The sequence below is a fragment of the Musa acuminata genome, chromosome BXJ1-1, assembly GCF_036884655.1.
Source record: "Musa acuminata AAA Group cultivar baxijiao chromosome BXJ1-1, Cavendish_Baxijiao_AAA, whole genome shotgun sequence".
Lineage (NCBI taxonomy): Eukaryota > Viridiplantae > Streptophyta > Magnoliopsida > Zingiberales > Musaceae > Musa > Musa acuminata.
Window position 1 is genome coordinate 40,281,129 of NC_088327.1, and position 18,246 is coordinate 40,299,374.

At 39.1% G+C, this 18,246-nt stretch overlaps 1 protein-coding gene across 4 annotated transcripts; it reads left to right on the forward strand.

Annotated features, from left to right (window-relative positions):
- The first annotated feature begins 1,640 nt into the window (after nucleotides 1-1,640).
- On the forward strand, nucleotides 1,641-17,948 carry LOC135678920 (protein SPA1-RELATED 4-like). Of its 4 annotated transcripts, XM_065192180.1 has the most exons (11): nucleotides 1,643-1,923; nucleotides 2,294-3,933; nucleotides 8,570-8,727; nucleotides 9,428-10,265; nucleotides 11,876-11,998; nucleotides 14,767-14,913; nucleotides 15,087-15,401; nucleotides 15,498-15,557; nucleotides 16,927-17,291; nucleotides 17,377-17,422; nucleotides 17,590-17,948. In XM_065192180.1, the coding sequence occupies exons 2-9, from the start codon at nucleotides 2,413-2,415 to the stop codon at nucleotides 17,116-17,118; spliced, it is 3,354 nt and encodes a 1,117-aa protein (XP_065048252.1). In that variant the 5' UTR covers nucleotides 1,643-1,923; nucleotides 2,294-2,412; the 3' UTR covers nucleotides 17,119-17,291; nucleotides 17,377-17,422; nucleotides 17,590-17,948. The 4 variants fall into 4 exon arrangements, with proteins under 4 accessions (XP_065048267.1, XP_065048252.1, XP_065048247.1 ...); XM_065192175.1 differs by having other exon boundaries at nucleotides 16,927-17,422; XM_065192186.1 differs by lacking the exon at nucleotides 11,876-11,998 and having other exon boundaries at nucleotides 16,927-17,422.
- Nucleotides 17,949-18,246: the final 298 nt, after the last annotated feature.

The window sequence follows — 18,246 nt, forward strand, 5'->3', positions numbered from 1 at the left end:
TTACACAAGGGTCTCATATCGACTTGTACCGCTCCAATAGAGTATACACACTAGTTTAATCACATATCAAAAAAATAGATAAAATTTGAATTAACTTATAAAAACTTAATCTACCTATATCATTAACTTTCAAAGACAATTAATTCATCACCGTGATGGTTGACGTTGCACGCATCACAGCACACAAAAAACTATTGAAAAGTGCATAGAATATATATATATATATATATATATGTATATATATATATATATATATATATATGATAAATTCTTGAAAAAATCTCCTAATTTTGAATTTTTCTAGTAAAGCATTTTTCCGAAATAATAATTTTGCTCGTATCGGTCTCCACCACACCTTTGCCGATGACCACTCTACTTTTGGTAGTCCTACTCATCATGGTCTATCATGATCCTTGTTGATTGCTCCCCCTCTTCCTATAGTCGTCTATATCTACATGTGCGAGTTGACAGGCAACACTAGTCGCCCCGCTTCCCTCCCCTAGTCGCTACACCTCTATGTGCAAGCTGACAGGCTACACTCGTCACTCCCCTTGTCACCTGCACCTCAAACAGAACCAAATCGGAATAATGATTCGATTCAATTAAAATAAGATATTCCCAATCAAAATCATTTGGGATCTATCCAACTAAATCAGTTAATAATAATCAATTTAAAATATATATTTTTTAAATGATTCAATTTAACCAAAATTTTGATCCAATTGGACTAACATTCATAAAAAAAAATTATATCGCATATATTATTCTAAATATTCTCAAAAAAAACAAAAAGGAAGGAAAGAATCAATAATAAAACAACACAAAGACCAAACTCCTCCCAACAACAACTTTCAAGAAAGTTCTTCCATTATAACAGATTAGTCAATTACAATTTGCCGTCAGCATCATCAAGCTTCAAGAAGAATAAAAGCAATGGTGAACTCAGCTTATTGATCTGGATGCCCCAATCCACATAGATGTTTAGATATCTTAACAACACAATTAGAAAGATAAACTTATGAATTTAAAAAACTATTAGTTTTCAAACTTATTAACTGAACGAAAAGAAAAAGTATATTCTCAAACTAACATCATTTATAACCAGAGACGATAACATGCCTAGCGCGTAAGATTGCAAGTGACGATAACAGACCTTTAGCACGAGAGTCGTAAGCGAAGGAGGGTGACAAGCCATGGAGCGAAATGGGGGCGGACATGATTACAAGTGGCAAGAGGCCACCTACGTACTGATGAAAAGAATAGACGATAGAACAATTATTAAAGAAGCTTTATTAAAGAAGCTTTATTGAAGAAATAAAAATGCTTCAATACATTAATATATTTCCTTCTATCACATACGATGGTGCAAGGTTGAGATGATGACAAACCCTCGTGTGCGAAGGTTGCGTGCAACAGTACAAAACGAAGACGAAGATAATTCCCAAAAAAAAATAAAGATAATTTTAAAATTTATTAAAAATCAAAGAAAAATTTTGTTAGGATGCTGCTATATGAGAAATTATAAAACATAAAAAATATTTTTTTCGAAAATTAACCTCAAATTAATGCGTTCGGATGGGTCGATCGCGATTCTCATTAATTTTGGAGAATATTAAAGTAATCGAGTGGGTAGGACGACAAACATGTACTCCTCCCATTCCTACCCACAAAAGCCTTCGTCGAAGCCAGGGAGAGCCGCAGATCCCGTTCCAAGTGGCTTCTCGACAATGATGCCTACCTCTGCTTCTTTCCGCTTTCGGAAGTTTTAGGGTTCTCCCATCGGCCACTTGCTCCGCACTGATTCCTTCCTTTCCCTCGGTTCTCACGACCAACCACTTGCCCATCTCCTGCTACCCGGTCCTCTCCGTGGATTTCCGCCCTCGATCGACTCGTAGCCGGCGCGCCGCACCTCCTTTCTCTTTGGTTTGTTTGTTTTTACCTTTCCCTCTGTGATCCCCTTTTTCTCTTATTCTAATCGAGTTTCCTCGCGATTGGCTCCGTCAAGACCAATCTTTGCTTGCGTAATTGGTTATTAGGTGGAACTTTCGGTACTCAATCGTTTTTATCCCATTGGTTTCCGTTGGATCTTCTACAGAATGGTATTTTTTTCTCTTCTTATAGGGGAAAATTGGAATTTTTCGCTCCTGATTGAGCCCTAGAGTCGCCTTTTTGTGTCGATAGTCTCTACCGTACCTGATGGTTTGAAGGGATTTGCGATTTCTTTTCAATTCCGTTTTGATGGAGTTAGCACCGTTAGACTTACGATCTACCTGCATTACAAAAATTGATGCAGGGATTTCAGTGGAGCTCTGAGTTTTTGATACAGATGTGGATCTTTTGGCGGTAGTTATCAGATTGATCGGTTCACAAAATTTGCCTCGTCCCTGATGTTGAGGAACGCTTTCGCTAGTCATGGAAGGGCCAGCTGAAGTAAATGAGACATTTGAGAGCTCGGTCGATGCTCCTCATATTAAAAAAACAGAGAATGATCAACCACCGGAGCAGCCAAGCCCCAACAATGCCGCAGAAACACACGCGCCACTTGTCTCACAGGATGCAGAATGGGCCGAGCACTTCACCTGGCTGCAGACACCAGAGATGTTTCTTGAACGTATGGCTGGAGGGAGCTTAAATTGCGATCCACATGCACATTCTGGGCCTGAACCACATAGCTCAGACGCTCACTCTTTGAGCAACCAAGGAGAAATGGTGGAAGAGCTGACTCTGAATAACTATAAGAATCCTAATTTGTCTCTGGGCAGTAGCACAAGTAGTGGGGAGAAAACATCAGTCCGGATGGGCCTATGGCAGAATTTCACAAGACATGCAGGAAAATCGAGGGACACAGCAACCAGGAAGTCCTTGTCGATGGGTCATAATGATGATGTGGATAACAGGTTTCTGCCTCCGTCGGGCACACAGAGGCCTAGTCTAGCCACACAGTCAGAGCCAAAAGATTCTAGGTTCCCTGAGCATGTGTCTAAGATTGACAAGCATATCATCCCAAGTACTACTACAACAAAATCTCCTGCTGCAATCCGGACTAAGGTTCTCTCCGCATCTGGATTTCAACAATATTTGGTCAAGACTACATTGAAGGGTAAGGGAGTTGTATATAACCATCAAGAAAATCGTGATGAGCCTGGTGTTGTGATCTCTCGTCAAAATATTGAAAAGCCTAATGCCAATCTGAACGTGACTTTTAAATCTTCACATAGTCCTAGTTGTAAAGTGGATTCTATATCTTTCAAACATTTAGGAACTTCAAATCCCTATAGCGAAGGAATTACCTTGAGGGAATGGCTTAAACCTAAGCGCCACAAGATAAATAAGGCTGAGCGCATGCATATATTTGAGCAGATCCTGGATTTTGTTGACATCTGTCACTCCCAACTTCTTGTTTTGCAGTATTTACGGCCATCATACTTTATCAAGTATCCCTCCAATCAGGTTAAGTACATTGGGTCCTTTGTTCCTCAGAGCCAGATGGAGTTACCAGATTTAGTAATGCAAGATATTCACCATCTGGATCATCAGTCAAAAAGAAAGAGGTGTACAGACCAGGACAAGGAGACTCATGAAGTTACGGTTCTGAAGCTTCAGAAATTTCGTGATCATAATAGTGACAGTAATGAGCATCACACATATCCTTTTACGGGTGGTTCTGTAGGAGATGATCGAGGTGAAGAAAAGGAAGCTGATAGTTTTAGAGCAGGAACTACTGGCAGTGCTTTCAGGGCAGTGAAATTGGAGAAATGGCATAAAGGTCATAACGAGAATTGCAGTCCAGGTATATCTAGTTCTATCAGCCAGCAATCCATATCTGAGCTGGTGAAATTGGAGGAGAAGTGTTATACTAGCCCTGAGGAGATAAATGATTATATGTGCTCCTCCGCATCAAATATCTACAGTCTTGGGGTTTTTCTTTTTGAGGTGAGAGAAGACTATGTTAAAAAGTATTTAGTAATCATTTTTATCTAGTATGAGACTTTGCTACTGAATCAGGCTTTTTACCTATGTGGTGGCTCTTTGTTCCTTATATTATTATGTTGCTTCCACTGTGATCTGCAATTTACTACCTGAGATGTACATAGTTGTTTTCTATGCAACATATGATTACCACTCTTTGGTACCTTTGGTTTTCTTGTCTTCAAATATTTCTCTTGTTTGATTATCTGCTTCTTTTGACAAGTTTGCTTCATACGGCATAATGTTAGAGAAAAAGCCCTTAGCTTTTTTTTGCATTTTTTGGCCCACAGATTTCAAGTCTCAATCATTGGCATTCATAGAAGTATATTGAGCCACATACAGCAGTGATTTAAAAAGCGCTAGGCGCCAAAAGGTGCCAAGGTCCAAAAACGCCCGAGGCGCTAGGCGCTCGCCCGAGCGAAGCGAGGCGCTAAAATATAAAAATATATAATATAATTAATAAATATAATTAATTATATTTATAACTGATGGAGAAACGAGGAAGCAGCGGCGAGCGGCGACAGCGGGAAAGGGAAAGGGAGCGGAAGGCGCGAGCAGCGGAAGGCCTCGAGGGAGGCGCGAGCAGCGGGAAGGCTCGCGGGAGGGCTCGCGGGAGGCGCGTGCAGCGGGAGGGCTCGAGGGAGGCGCGAGCAGCGGGAAGGCTCGCGGGAGGGCTCGCGGGAGGCGCGAGCAGCGACAGCGGCAACGGGAGCAGCGGCAGCGAGCGACGAGATCGCGATCGGGATCGGGATCGAGAGCGGTGGCAGGTTAGTGTTGGGTTAGGGTTAGGGTTGGGGTTATATCGGTTTAGTCGGTTAGAGCGGCGACAGCGGGAAAGGGAAAGGGAGCGGAAGGCGCGAGCAGCGGAAGGCCTCGAGGGAGGCGCGAGCAGCGGGAAGGCTCGCGGGAGGGCTCGCGGGAGGCGCGTGCAGCGGGAGGGCTCGAGGGAGGCGCGAGCAGCGGGAAGGCTCGCGGGAGGGCTCGCGGGAGGCGCGAGCAGCGACAGCGGCGAGCAGCGGCAACGGGAGCAGCGGCAGCGAGCGACGAGATCGCGATCGGGATCGGGATCGAGAGCGGCGGCAGGTTAGTGTTGGGTTAGGGTTAGGGTTAGGGTTGGGGTTATATCGGTTTAGTTGGTTCGATTGAACCAACTAACAATCGAACTAGGACCGAACCAGACCTAAAATTCTGGTTCGGTCGCCTTGGTTTACCCAGGCGCTCGCCCGAAGCGCCTAGGCGGCGCCTGTTTGAAGCGCGCCGCCTGGGACATTAGCGAGGCGCTCGGGCCTCGCCTCGCCTCGCCCGAGCGCCTAGGCGAGCGCCCGAGCGCCTTTTGCAATCACTGACATACAGTAAGTGAGAAGCCAAAAGTTTTGAGATACATAAGAATATCAAAGTTTAGGAAGCTTTTCAAAAGAAAATTTTTAGAGGTACTTAATCCTGAGTTTATCATTCACAAAATTTCAATCTCAATAACAAAATTTTCTCTTTCTTTTTTCCTTGTGGTGGGGTGGTGGCAATCTAGAAAAAAAAAAAGAGCAAGAGGCTTCTCTCGAAGAATGTATGCCATTTCTCATAAAGAAGTTGTCACCTTTTCCAATGGGTCCCTTCCATCGTGGTAGTGTTTTAGCCGACCTGTCAAAAACTAATTTTGTTTCAGAAACCATGGGCCAGAAATCAACAGCCTCTTTAAAGAAAATGAGCTCTCTGATGCTGAATGTATTCTCAATAAGCTTTGGTCTGGTTCAGGTCAAGTTCAATCCTTCCAAAGACTTGAAAAAGATTTGTGATTCTGTAAATGATGATTTTGGTAAAATGATGATTGTTATTTGCATTCTTTGGTACCTAGTTTATTATTTTACCTATCAGTTATTTCCAAGTAGTTTGAAGCATGATACCTTAATGTCATCGAAGGAAGGCCATATACATGGGTGCTATTTGGAAGGCTGTGAAGTTTTTTCAGGCATGAGTACAATGATTTGATGAGATCGTTATTCATTTTCTTTAAAGCAACTTAAGTATATTCATGGAGGGTGAGCCTTTGCAACCTAGGAGACCAAAGTTCAAGTCATGAAAACAGCCTCTAAATCACATAGGAGATCATGGTTCGAGTCCTGAAAATAGCCCTCCCTATATTTAGAGGTAAGTCTGCATACATTAACCTTTCCGCACCCTGCATTGGAGAGAGCCTTGTGTTCTGGGTATGATCTTTTTTAACTTAAGTTTATGTGCATTGAATGGTTAGATACTTGCAATGTTAACCTTGAACAAACACAATTAAGCTTTTTGCCAAGGAATTAGAAAGACAAATCTACATTTGACTGCCTCCATCAAATATGAAAATTTGTCTGTGCTTCAAAAACGAAATGACTTTGGACATATTTTGACTCACAAAAGAAAAAGAAAAGAAAATGGGACTTGGTTTGGTGAGATTTGTCTGAAAGTCACCTGTGAGCCTGTATTGGTAGGAGCTTCTTGCATTGGGTTACCTTGGACTTAGAATGGTGAGATATCACCTGCATATCACAAAGACAGCTTTCAGCCGATATTTAGGATAATTGGAATATGATGTCTCTATTAAAAGTTAATGTATTTGGGAAGGAATGGGTTCACTATTGACTGCACAAAATTTGAACCATTCAATATATTAATCTCAAGACGTCCATCGTTGTCACTATCTTAGACTATTAACATGGTTTGATTTTGGACTTCTATTGATATCTATTTGAGTCAGAATTTGGTTGTGGTTGACACATCTGGGCAAGGTTTTGAATGTTGTAACATACCGGTATACCGATCAGCTGTCGGAATAGTACGTACCGAGCGTATCGACACATGATACACTAAGGTGTACCAATGTACCACTCATACCGATCCTCTATCGGACTAGTATGTATTGCCCATACCGATCCTTTATCGGACTAGTATGTACCGCCCGTACCGAGCGGTACGATACGGTATTACAAACCATGCATCTGGTATTAAAGGAGAGAATGTGATGTAGGAGTAAAGGAAGAACCCAGAGAGAGAGAGAGAGAGAGAGAGAGAGAGAGAGAGAGCGCTGGAGGAGATGAGAGATGAGGAGACAAGAAGGTTCGGATAGAAGGAAACAAGAAGAAATCTTCAAACTTTTTTCATCACTTGTTGCACATTAGAACCCTATGGTTAGTTGTTGCTTACTACCTATTATTGGTTGGTTAGTATTTTAGTGTCTAGGTTGTCCCTTGCAATAGGTCTTTAAATGGAGTGTGATAAAGAGAGGTGAAATGGAAAAATCTAGGCATGAAAAGAATTTTTTTGCTAAATAAGCTTTCTAAGATCCTAATTAGACTATCTTATTTAATAGTTAGATAAATTATTTTTACCCTTAATAATAACTCCATTCTTTTGGTTATTCACCAAATTCGGTTAGTCCATTGATTCTGATCTAACCAATCTACCTTAAAACAAATACGATGCCCCATCGTGAACCTGATTCCACCCTTGTAAACCTTGATCCATTGTGATGTCACCTCTCTTAGGCCATTTGCATCAAACAGTAGAGTGCATTAAGCTTTTTTACCATCAGTCATGAGCTCCATCACAAGGGGGTCAATGGGTTTTTATAAGTGGGAAACATATTGTCACGGACTTAGCTGGTTTTGCTTAGGTCGTGCGGCACCTTTGCGTGCCCGTTCGGAAAGGGTTAGCCTTCCCGAAACCTCTTACGATCCCTTGTGGATCTACAAGAAAGAAGACAGGTTAGGGAAAACGTTTAACTCGGAATCCCACAAATAGTCATTTCACTAAACACTTGAGAGGCAATGCAAATTATAAACATAGACTTTGTAAGTTCTGAATGGTCGGGCGACAAAAGATCCAAGGTGGTTCGTCGCGGCTAAAAGTTCCCACAAGTGCCCACATGACACTACTGCGAAACAAAACAGCGAACCAGCTAGCCTTAGACACTATCCCAGAGGTCCATCTAGTCATGTGCCACTTGGGTAGCTCTTGGGTATTGTGCTGGTTAACACTCTGCACCACTATGCGGAGATAGAAAACTCCCAAAATGGTTGTCTGGATGGTCTGTTTCTGGGCAGTTTTGCCTCTGCACGTGACTGCACATAACTTGCATTTACAAGCTTGAAACAGTCGCAGAAGCCAATCAAAATGAGGCTGCCAAGCCTTCTGCAAGCCCTTTACATGCTGTGCAAAGCATAAACAAAACTGAAAGACACGGACATGCACAAGCATTACATTGAACACCCTGTTTACTGTCATGTCTATGACAGTATGGTGTTTTAAACTTCATAAAATTTTAGAGTACAGCAATGAGGAAATTCTGCTGCAATTCTTTGCCATTAACCGAGCATGGTCTATCTGGTAGTTAGCATAACTGGTGTACATGTTGACAATCAAGCACAATGAGCCACTATGGGAGTTGTGAATACCATTTATTTGTTGAAGTACTACAGGGAACAAGTAGATCAGTGATCTGTAGACATACATATCTGTTGACGCTGATGATATCCATGTATGCAAATGTATGCATCTAAAAAAGTGATGCTATTATTTCAGGCTATATATGATTATTAAACAAGTGTTGCTTCTTTTATTTCAGCTATTATGCTGTTTTGAAACATGGGAAGTGCAATCTGCCGCAATGTTGGATTTACAGCATCGGATTCTTCCACGAACCTTTTTGTCAGAAAGTCCCAAGGAAGCTGGCTTCTGTCTTTGGTTGTTGCATCCTGACCCTTCTTCTCGGCCAATGTCAAGGTGAGGCCAGCCTTTGCTCTGTGGGAACATTTGAAGTCAACACTCACACACTTTGAGACATCTTGTTTCTGTTCTGTACTTTTTTATGAGATATCTTCTCCATTTTCTCTCATCTTATACTAACTCTGTCAATGTACATGCAAGTACACCTGCTGCATAAACAAAAGGGAAAATGCTTTTTTTTTCGCATAGGTTTGTGAGAAAGGTAGAAAATGCTTAACTGATTTTTTTCAGTAAAGGAAATCTCATATAGATTGTACAAAATGAAAAGAGGAAAAGAGACAGATATTCATATCATCAGGAAGGTCCTTCCTATTCCTGGCACTGAGATTTCCTGCCATTCAGACCCTCCTGCACTGATAATGAAAATTAAATCTCCATCACATTATTAGTTCAAAATGCTAAATTTGTTGTCCATTCACCTGATGAACAGTAGTTTGAGCAGTTTCTTCTTGAAGCCGGAGACTGATTGTTTCTGGTTGGCCTTGACCAAACTAACCCTCTTGTTCAAGATGGATATGTTTTGATTGAAACTTCAAATCTTAATCTAAATTTTGGATATCCTTTGCTGATAACATCTAACCATGGTATCTAAGTTGAGAAAGATGTGTTATTATGTCACATTGATACAAGGTCTCATATATTCTATACCTTATCATGAGTTCATGTGATCTAAGATAGTGCGGCTTTACCTGTTCAGGGATATTATTCAAAGTGACCTGTTAAGTGAACGTAGAAATTTTCCATCATTAGATAACTCATCGGCTTTGATTGAAGAGGAAGATGCAGAAGCAGATTTGTTATTACACTTTCTCTTATCTTTGAAAGAACAAAAAAAGATGCAGGCCTCAAAACTAGAAGCACAACTTAGTTATTTAAAGGCAGATATTGAGGAGGCTGAACGAAGGCTCATATCAAAAACACAGTTATTTTCTGATGACAGAGGTTTCCGATCAAAATTTATAGAATCATCCAGCACTTACTATAGTGAAAAATCTGTTGGTAATGCTGGAGCAATATCCACGCTATCCAAATCAAATAAGTATGAGGAGAGGTTAATGAGGAACATTGATCAGCTTGAAAGTGCATACTTTTCCAGGTGCTCGAGGATTGGAACACCTGAATTTATTGCTGCAATGCGTTCTGACTATGATGTTCTCAAGATCCGTGATAGATGCTCCCAGCTCCTGAATGATGCTGATGAAGCAACTGATCATCTAGGAACCTTTTTTGATGGTTTATGCAAGTTTGCTCAATACAGTAAATTTGAAGTTTGTGGAAGTCTGAAGAATTTAGACATCGTCAACTCTGCAAATGTCATTTGTTCTTTGAGTTTTGACCGTGATGAAGACTATTTTGCTGCAGCTGGAGTATCAAAAAAAATTAAGATTTTCGAGTTTGGTGCTCTTTTAAATGAGAGTGTTGATGTTCATTACCCACTGATTGAAATGACTAGTGGATCCAAGCTCAGCTGTGTATGTTGGAATGATTATATAAAGAATTATTTAGCTTCAACTGATTATGAAGGCATTGTTCAGGTCTGTTTCCTGATGAACTTGCAATTATTTACTGTTTTTGCTTATAAAGCTGTAGCAATTTCTATATTTCATTGTAATTATGATTGCAAGGTGTTGTCAGATCCTCGTATCCTACTGCATCATAATTACTATGGCTGCATTTGACTTAGCTAAATTGCTAGTTGGTGTTGCTTATGACCTCAAGTTAAAAAAGCTCACATCTATTGTAGTAATTCATTTGAGATCTTCCAAACTTTAAATGAAGGTTTTGAATACCGTACCATACCGATGTATCGAGCTTTGCTCAGTACGGTACTGCGTACCAAGTAATACACCTAAAATACATATCAAACCCTCCGAAATTACTTGAAAAATAGAAAAAAAAAAGTTAAGATAGGGTTTTTAAGTTAGAAATAAATATATATTTAGTATAGTTTTAGCAAAATTAAAAACCCTTGAGGAGGGCTCCAACGGTCAATTTGATCGTTGGAGCATTGTTACAGCTGGTAACGGTCGGTTTCGATCATTACCGCTCGGTACAGAACGATAACGATCGATTTCAACCATTACCGACCTGTACCGAGCGGTAATGGTCGAAACCGACTGTTACCGCTCTGTACAGCCCCGTATCATCCGATACAGGGCTATATCATTGATACCGCCCGTACCGGGTGGTACATTACAGTTTTAAAAACACTGCTTTGAAGTGCAAACTGCAAACTATTACATAAGTCATTTCTCGGTGTCAATTATATACAAGTAAAGTTACATATTACCAGATAACGTATGTCTTGTGATTTTTTTTATTTTATTTTTTAAGAACAATTCCAATTTCATGTGGTATTTTAAATTCTGTTCTTCATTGCCACCATCTTCTTCTGCTTTGATGATTAACCATGAAAACCATCCTGTTTAATTAGGTGTTGTTGCATATCATGCTAATTTGTGTAATAAAAAATAGAGGTCTATACTATTGTTTTAGGCCATGTGCTGCTCACTTGGAGCCTCAATATTTTTGGGCTAAATTTTGGTTTTGTTCAGAAATATAATGAAATTAATGAATTACTTACATATAGGAAGAAGCTTTGGAGGTGCATTATGTTTCTATCCTGTCGAGTGTTGTAATTGTGAAAATAATATGTTTTGTTTACTTTCTTTGGATGAATAATGCAGTTTAAAGGTATTTAAGCATATGGACTTCAAGTTCAATGTTCGCCGAATGTGTTTCTTTTTGCAGTGCTACTTGCTAGTCATCAGAAGGTTCACACTTGGAGATACATAGGTGTGGCAGTGGTTAGGTTGGTTCATATTGGTGGGATGATAAGAACAAATATGAATTACCTGAACCTAATCCTATCCATACAAGTTTTGAGTCAGGTTGTGTCAGGTTGATCTATTTGGTTCGAGTTAGCAAGTAGGCCATTATTTCTTTATATTCTGGGGAAAACATCCGGATCTGGTTCGATTGAATATTGCTATCATGAAATTTATGCTTGACCTGGACCATACCCTATGTGTTATTGGGTGGAGTTCTTGAAGACTGGACCCATAAATTAACCCATCAGCTTGTGCTGAGATTAAGGTTTGCTAAACCAACCGGTGGTCTGGTGTGTGTGTGTGTGTGTGTGTAGGTTAGGGTTTGGGATGCTTCGACTCCTTATGCCCGCCAGGAGGTTAGGGTTTGGGATGCCTCGACTCCTTACGCTCGCCAGGAGGTTGCACTGCCATTGTTTGCTGCTCGACGGCTCACTCTAGTATGCCTCCTCTACCTCCTCCCCCTCTTCTTCATTCTTCTTCTACCGCTTCCTTTTTCCTTTTCTTTATCTTCTTTTTCCTTTGCTTATTCTAATCATTTAATCGTTGGCTCATATCCTCTAGAAAGTTAATTTCACAAACAGGACTCTAGGAAGGTGGTCTAGGTCCCTTGGGCATTCTCAGAATAGCTTGAGGATTAATCAGTCATCATAAAACAAAATGACCATCTACAAATTCTTGCTTTCCTTGAATAGATAACAAATTTTTATATTGTCAGTAATTCCCCTATTTTCTGAATTTTCAAGTATTTGAGGTTCTTGGAGTGATTATTAATGATGATATTTCTCCATCCTGGGGTAGCCAGTGTTCAGAAGCACCTTCGGTGCTCAAGACTGAAGCCCTGCCTGACCTAGAAAATGGAAGTCATTCAAAGATGAATTTTACTTAGTCATGTAATATGCACTTTTAATTACTGCACCTTGGTCCATGAATCCACCCCAAAGGAAAATGGAGGTTGTCTATGCTCGGCGGAGGTCATGTCATCCATACCTAATGACCCTGTTAATAAGGTAACCACTAATAATTAGTTCTCATAACCAATACTCAAGGGTGGTGGAATTGAATATACATTAGCTCCAGATCTATTTCCTTCTACCCTCTAGAATTATTGAAAATTGTTTTTCCACCTTATAATATTTAAAACCTTTCAGTTTAATAGTCCATAAGCCCTCTCTGGGAATAAGAGCCACATCCTTTGCTCGATAATCTGAAATAATAAACACCCTCTTCCATTTCTGACACAAGGAATTCCTCCTGAGACTCCATACCTTACAAAGGACATCCATCAGTGAGACACATGCTGAAAGTAACAAAGATAACGAAGGCCCTTATGTTATTGGCTTCTCAAGGCCACAGGGATTGACATTGGTATGATCTACCATGTCTTCCCATAGTCTGAAATCATCTAGGATAAAACCTTGACTTTTGAAATTCCGATCATCTAAATACATGATGTGTGAGGCTATATGTCTTGCCTAACATGCAGAGTTGACAGCTTTCTGAGAAGGCAAGGAGTCCACAAAGAGGAGATGAGAGGAAGGAGAGGGTTGCCATCCTCTTTCAGGACACAGACACGGGAGAAAATATATAGGGAAGCCGAGCCACCAAAAGGGAGTGAAGACTTTGGTTAAGTTTTGCTCTTAGTAAAAGAATTTAAATAATGGTTCCATCGTTCCATCTTGGATTTTCTTTTCTTTTTCCATTTTGCTTACTGATTCTCTTATCCATGAATAATTACTACAGAAAAACGAATAGGTATCAATCAGGAAAATGACTAAGGTCTCATGCTTCCTCATTTCTGTTGGTAAAAGGTCTTCAAGGTTTAGGGTTCAAGGTTTCAAGTTCAGGAGGGTTCTGAGATTCAGATTTTGGAAATAGAGATTACAATTTAGAATTTAGGGCTTCAGGTTTCAGGGGCTTCTTGCTAAAATCTCTTTCCATTTCATTTCTTGTATCCTATAGTGATGTGATAAGCCATAATTTCAAAAGTCAATGCATTTTGAAATTTCTAGACATTAGTTTCCATGCTGATAAGCTATTATGTGGGCTTTAACCATGGACACAGCAAATATTATCAGTTTACTGATCTTTGATGTTAGGAAACTTAAACAACATTGAAGCTTAAGTTAATTTTGTTAGCTTTGTGAATCGATTAGTCTCGTTCTATTTTGTGTTAATCATCTTGCTCTCTGTCTTGAGCTTACTAGTGGTTCATGATCTGTTTATAATGGTTTTCTCTAAGTATGCAATGTTGGACATAATTTAGTATCAAAGAAAAAAATGGTTTATTAGTCAACAATGCAAAAATTCTAGTGGTTTGATTAAGCATCAATTCTATCAGGGCTGTTACGTATCATTTGTGCCCTTCCATGAAGTCTTTACTTGTTTAGCCAGAGTTCTGCTCCATGACTGTGCACTTAAATTGTACTTTACGAAACAGGTTTTACAATTTAGTGCTTTCATAATATTAAGGATCTTGTAGAGTGAGGATTTAACTGCCATAAGGTTCTGATAGCAAAAAAGAAGGAAAAGTGATGATTAATCAGTATATATTATTTCTTATGCTTCGACAAAGTCCCTTCTGCATCCCCTCATATTCTCTGGTCACCCCCCTTCTCATGTTTGTTCGAAACCCTAAAACTTTATGGAACTTAGACCCTCATGTTTTTTAGTTTAGTGCCTGGACCATTGGATTGGCGAGAGCCTTATGCACTGAGCAACCCTTTTTACTGAACCAGTCTGGTTTGGCATTTGAACTTTTAATCCATTCAGCCTATAACAATTCTAAGACCCTACATTTTATAATTTATGCACCAAAATTTGCTGAAACTCTATATGTTGTGTCTCAGTTTATACGTTCTTGTCCTTGTCAACACACAATTTTTGCAGATCAAAATTAAGCTATCATCATTTAGAAAACCTTAAAATGCTTTGTTTTTTGGCAGAAAAATTCTTTGTTTGTTACTAAGGTAGGTTATTGATGAATAAACTTGTCCTTGAAAATTCCAAGCTATTTGTATGTATGAAATTATTGATACTCACAGCATTTTTGGTCCTGTAGACAGACATGTACTCACTCTGTTTCTTGTTCTTTGTTTGTATCCTCTACTTCTATTATCATGGAATTTCCTTTCTGTCAAACTATACTTGCAATCCTTTCTAAGTTTTCTTCAAAGGCTATGTGATTTGATTGTGGCATTACATGCAGTTGTGGGATGCAAGCACCGGGCAAGGATTCACAAAGTTTGCTGAGCATAAAAGACGAGCATGGTCTGTCAATTTCTCGGTTTTGGATCCAACTATGTTGGCCAGTGGAAGTGATGACTGTACTGTGAAAATATGGAGTATCAATGAAGTAAGCTTTCTGAATAAATGTCTGAACCCAAGCATTAGGCATCTGAAAACTTAACTGAAAATATCAAGTATAGAAACAGATATCTGTAAGCACATAATATGTGATAATTACAAAAATGTGTTGTGTGTTTGTTTTACTCTAGCAGCGACTGATGTTATATTTGTATATGGCAGAAAGGTTCTATTGACACTATCAGGAATGTGGCCAATGTGTGTTGTGTCCAGCTTTCACACTCGTCTCATCTCTTGGCTTTTGGCTCTGCCGATTACAAAATTTACTGTTATGATCTAAGGAACACTAGAATTCCCTGGTGTACTCTGTCTGGACATGGAAAGGCCATCAGCTACGTGAAATTCTTAGACTCGGAAACAATTGTTTCGGCATCGACCGACAACACCCTTAAGCTTTGGGATCTCAAGAGAACAAACCCAAGTGGCTTATCCACCAATGCTTGCAGCCTAACTTTAAGTGGTCATACAAATGAGAAGGTATGCTTCATCATTATTTCCATCTTTAACTGCCTAAAACACTATGTACCAATGACGATCATAGTTGCAATTTGATATTTATCATGTTCTCTGCAGAACTTTGTTGGCTTGTCTGTTTGTGACGGGTATATATTGTGTGGTTCAGAGACAAATGAAGTAAGTTGCATTTTGGTTGCATTTTTCTTATGAAAAATTTCCCCTTATTGTTCTATATTATTAAGCAAGAAGAGAGAATATATAATTTTTTATTTCAGAAATATGAAGTTCCAAATCTCTATGCTTTGTGCATCCTGGAAAAGGGTTTTGGTTTAACTGTTGGAAGTTCATTATCCCATTCCCACATTCAAATGTGGTGATTACTTAATTATGATTTTTGTGCATCACAAAAAGGTTATTTGCTTATGATAGCTTGTTTTTTCTGGTTCAGCATATTGGACATGCTTTTATTTGACATGTTGTAATATATACTTATTACAGGTATGATTTAAATGTGTTATTAGGGTTTCACAAATAGTTGTCCAGCTATACATGAACTACTGTATATGAAGTTCATGAACTACTACTGTATATGAAGTTGTACATGTGATTTTGTATTCACTTATCTCCTATTTATGGATATTCCAACTGGAGGATGAATCTCGAGTGAAAGAGCCTAGCAAGAAATATCAACTAAAGCACCAAATTTGCTGACCCTGGTGCCCCTCTCAATTAGCCATTATAGTGATGTATGTTGATATTCTTCCCATAGGAGCTGTTTGATGTTAGGGAATTTAAATTTGTACCTAAAGGCAGAGACTTCTTAAAAGTAGGCTCTCAGTTCCTGAATCTTGTACATTTGTTAATTTAGATGGAAGTCACTTATGCCGAACTCAAGTTTTTTTACTTCCTCTGTTTATATGGCTTCACTTTCTTTTGATGCACTTCCTCCACTTCTTTCTTATCAAAACTTCTGCTGATTGTTTAACTGAAAGTAATTGGATTATTTTCCTCCCTGGAAGTGGAGGGCAACATTACCTCTTATTAGTAATTATAGGTGTAAAGGAAACATATAACAACAACAATAACAAAATCGTAAGTCCCAACTATTTGGGATCAGCAACATGGATCTATTTGGTGTTATATAAAAGAAAACATAAAGGTAAAATTATTTTTTAACTGGCAACACTTGTTAGTTCCTTGATTTTGACTTTGGCCTCTTAGGGTGATGTCTTTTTTGGGGAAATTGGCGGAATAGAGGGAATATACTTCTTAAGTCTTTCTCCTTAAGTAAATCAAACTGTGAAAATACTTTTGACTTTTCACTTAATGCAAACCAAACAGCCAGTTGGTGTAGATCGCAAGAACACAGCAAAATTTGGAGAAGAATATGTTTCTACGTTGATTCGTCCTGATCACATATTATGTGCTTCTCTTTCTTTACTAGTTGGCTGTCCAATGTCCTGTCTGTAATGTTGTTCAGGCTTCTGCTTACTATAAGACACTCTACTAATTGGCTGTCTAATTTCTTTTCTGTAATTTCCTCCAGGTTTATGCTTACTATAAGACATTTCCCATGCCAATGACTTCTCACAAGTTTGGATCCATTGATCCAAATACGGGACAAGAGACGAGCGATGATGATGGACAGTTTGTCTCAAGTGTCTGTTGGAGAGGGAAGTCAGATATGGTTATTGCTGCAAATTCCACAGGAAGAATAAAAGTGTTGCAGCTGGTTTAAGAAAAGTTGCAGGTAGCAATGAGCTGGCAGTCTCAAAACATTGGTGATGCTTATATGACAAATTATGTGTGGTTTCCTCACCTGGCGCCAATCTCAAAACTGAGATCAGGTACCAAAGCTTCAGATGAGAAATAAATTCTAAGCTGTGCGGACCCAGTACTCCTGAGATTTAGGTACCAATTACCCTTAAAGAACTTCCACAGTTGAGCTTTTACCCAAAATGTTTTGGTTTTAGAAGACAATTTGTTGCATGACCAGGAGATTGCAACTGTCATCATCAACCAAGCCCGGAGTTGGATCCTCGGTAATTTTTCTTTCCACTATAAGTTTCCTCCTAAGCGGATAATTCAAGATCAAGATTATTAGATGAATCAGATGATATACTTTTGATTTTATATATATATATATATATATATATATATATATATATATATATATATATATATATATAATTATAATTGTGGATGACAGGCACAATCAATTGATTGATGGACACAAAGTGGCCGCCATTAGAGTATTCCAAAGTTCGAATGCTCTGTAAGGCTGGCTGTCGATAGTAGGTTATTGCTTATGCTGGGAGAGGCACATTCCTTGCTCTTTTGAGTGGGAATGAGGGTTGTATAAGATTGTGTGTTTTCTGAGAATTTTGTACATTGTGTACTATAATTAACTGCTAGTGATTCTTTCTTACAGAATATAAGGTTAGATGAAAACGGGATATAGAAAACCCATTGTGCTGTATCTAATGGAACAGTTTTGATGTTCTACTATGTGGATGACATTGTAGGCAATATTCGAGTTCTGATTAAGAATCATGTTTACTGATGACAGTCTCTTGTTGTAGAAATATCTACAAAAAGCAGCACCTCATTTTTTTTTTGTTTTCGTGGAAAATGTAAAGGTCTGATATGGTGAGTCTGTTGGCATTTCATTTTTCAGATGAAGAAGATACATCAAATCCTATAATCTTGTTCTTGCCCAAAGCAAAATGATGTATGATCTACAGACTTTCTCTTACCTCTTTGGTACACCATTTTATTCTGAAAAGCTGCTAAATAAATTAGAATAGATTCATATGAATCTCAAGAACGGGCTAGAAAATTCAATGTGGATTCTGCTATCGCTGCC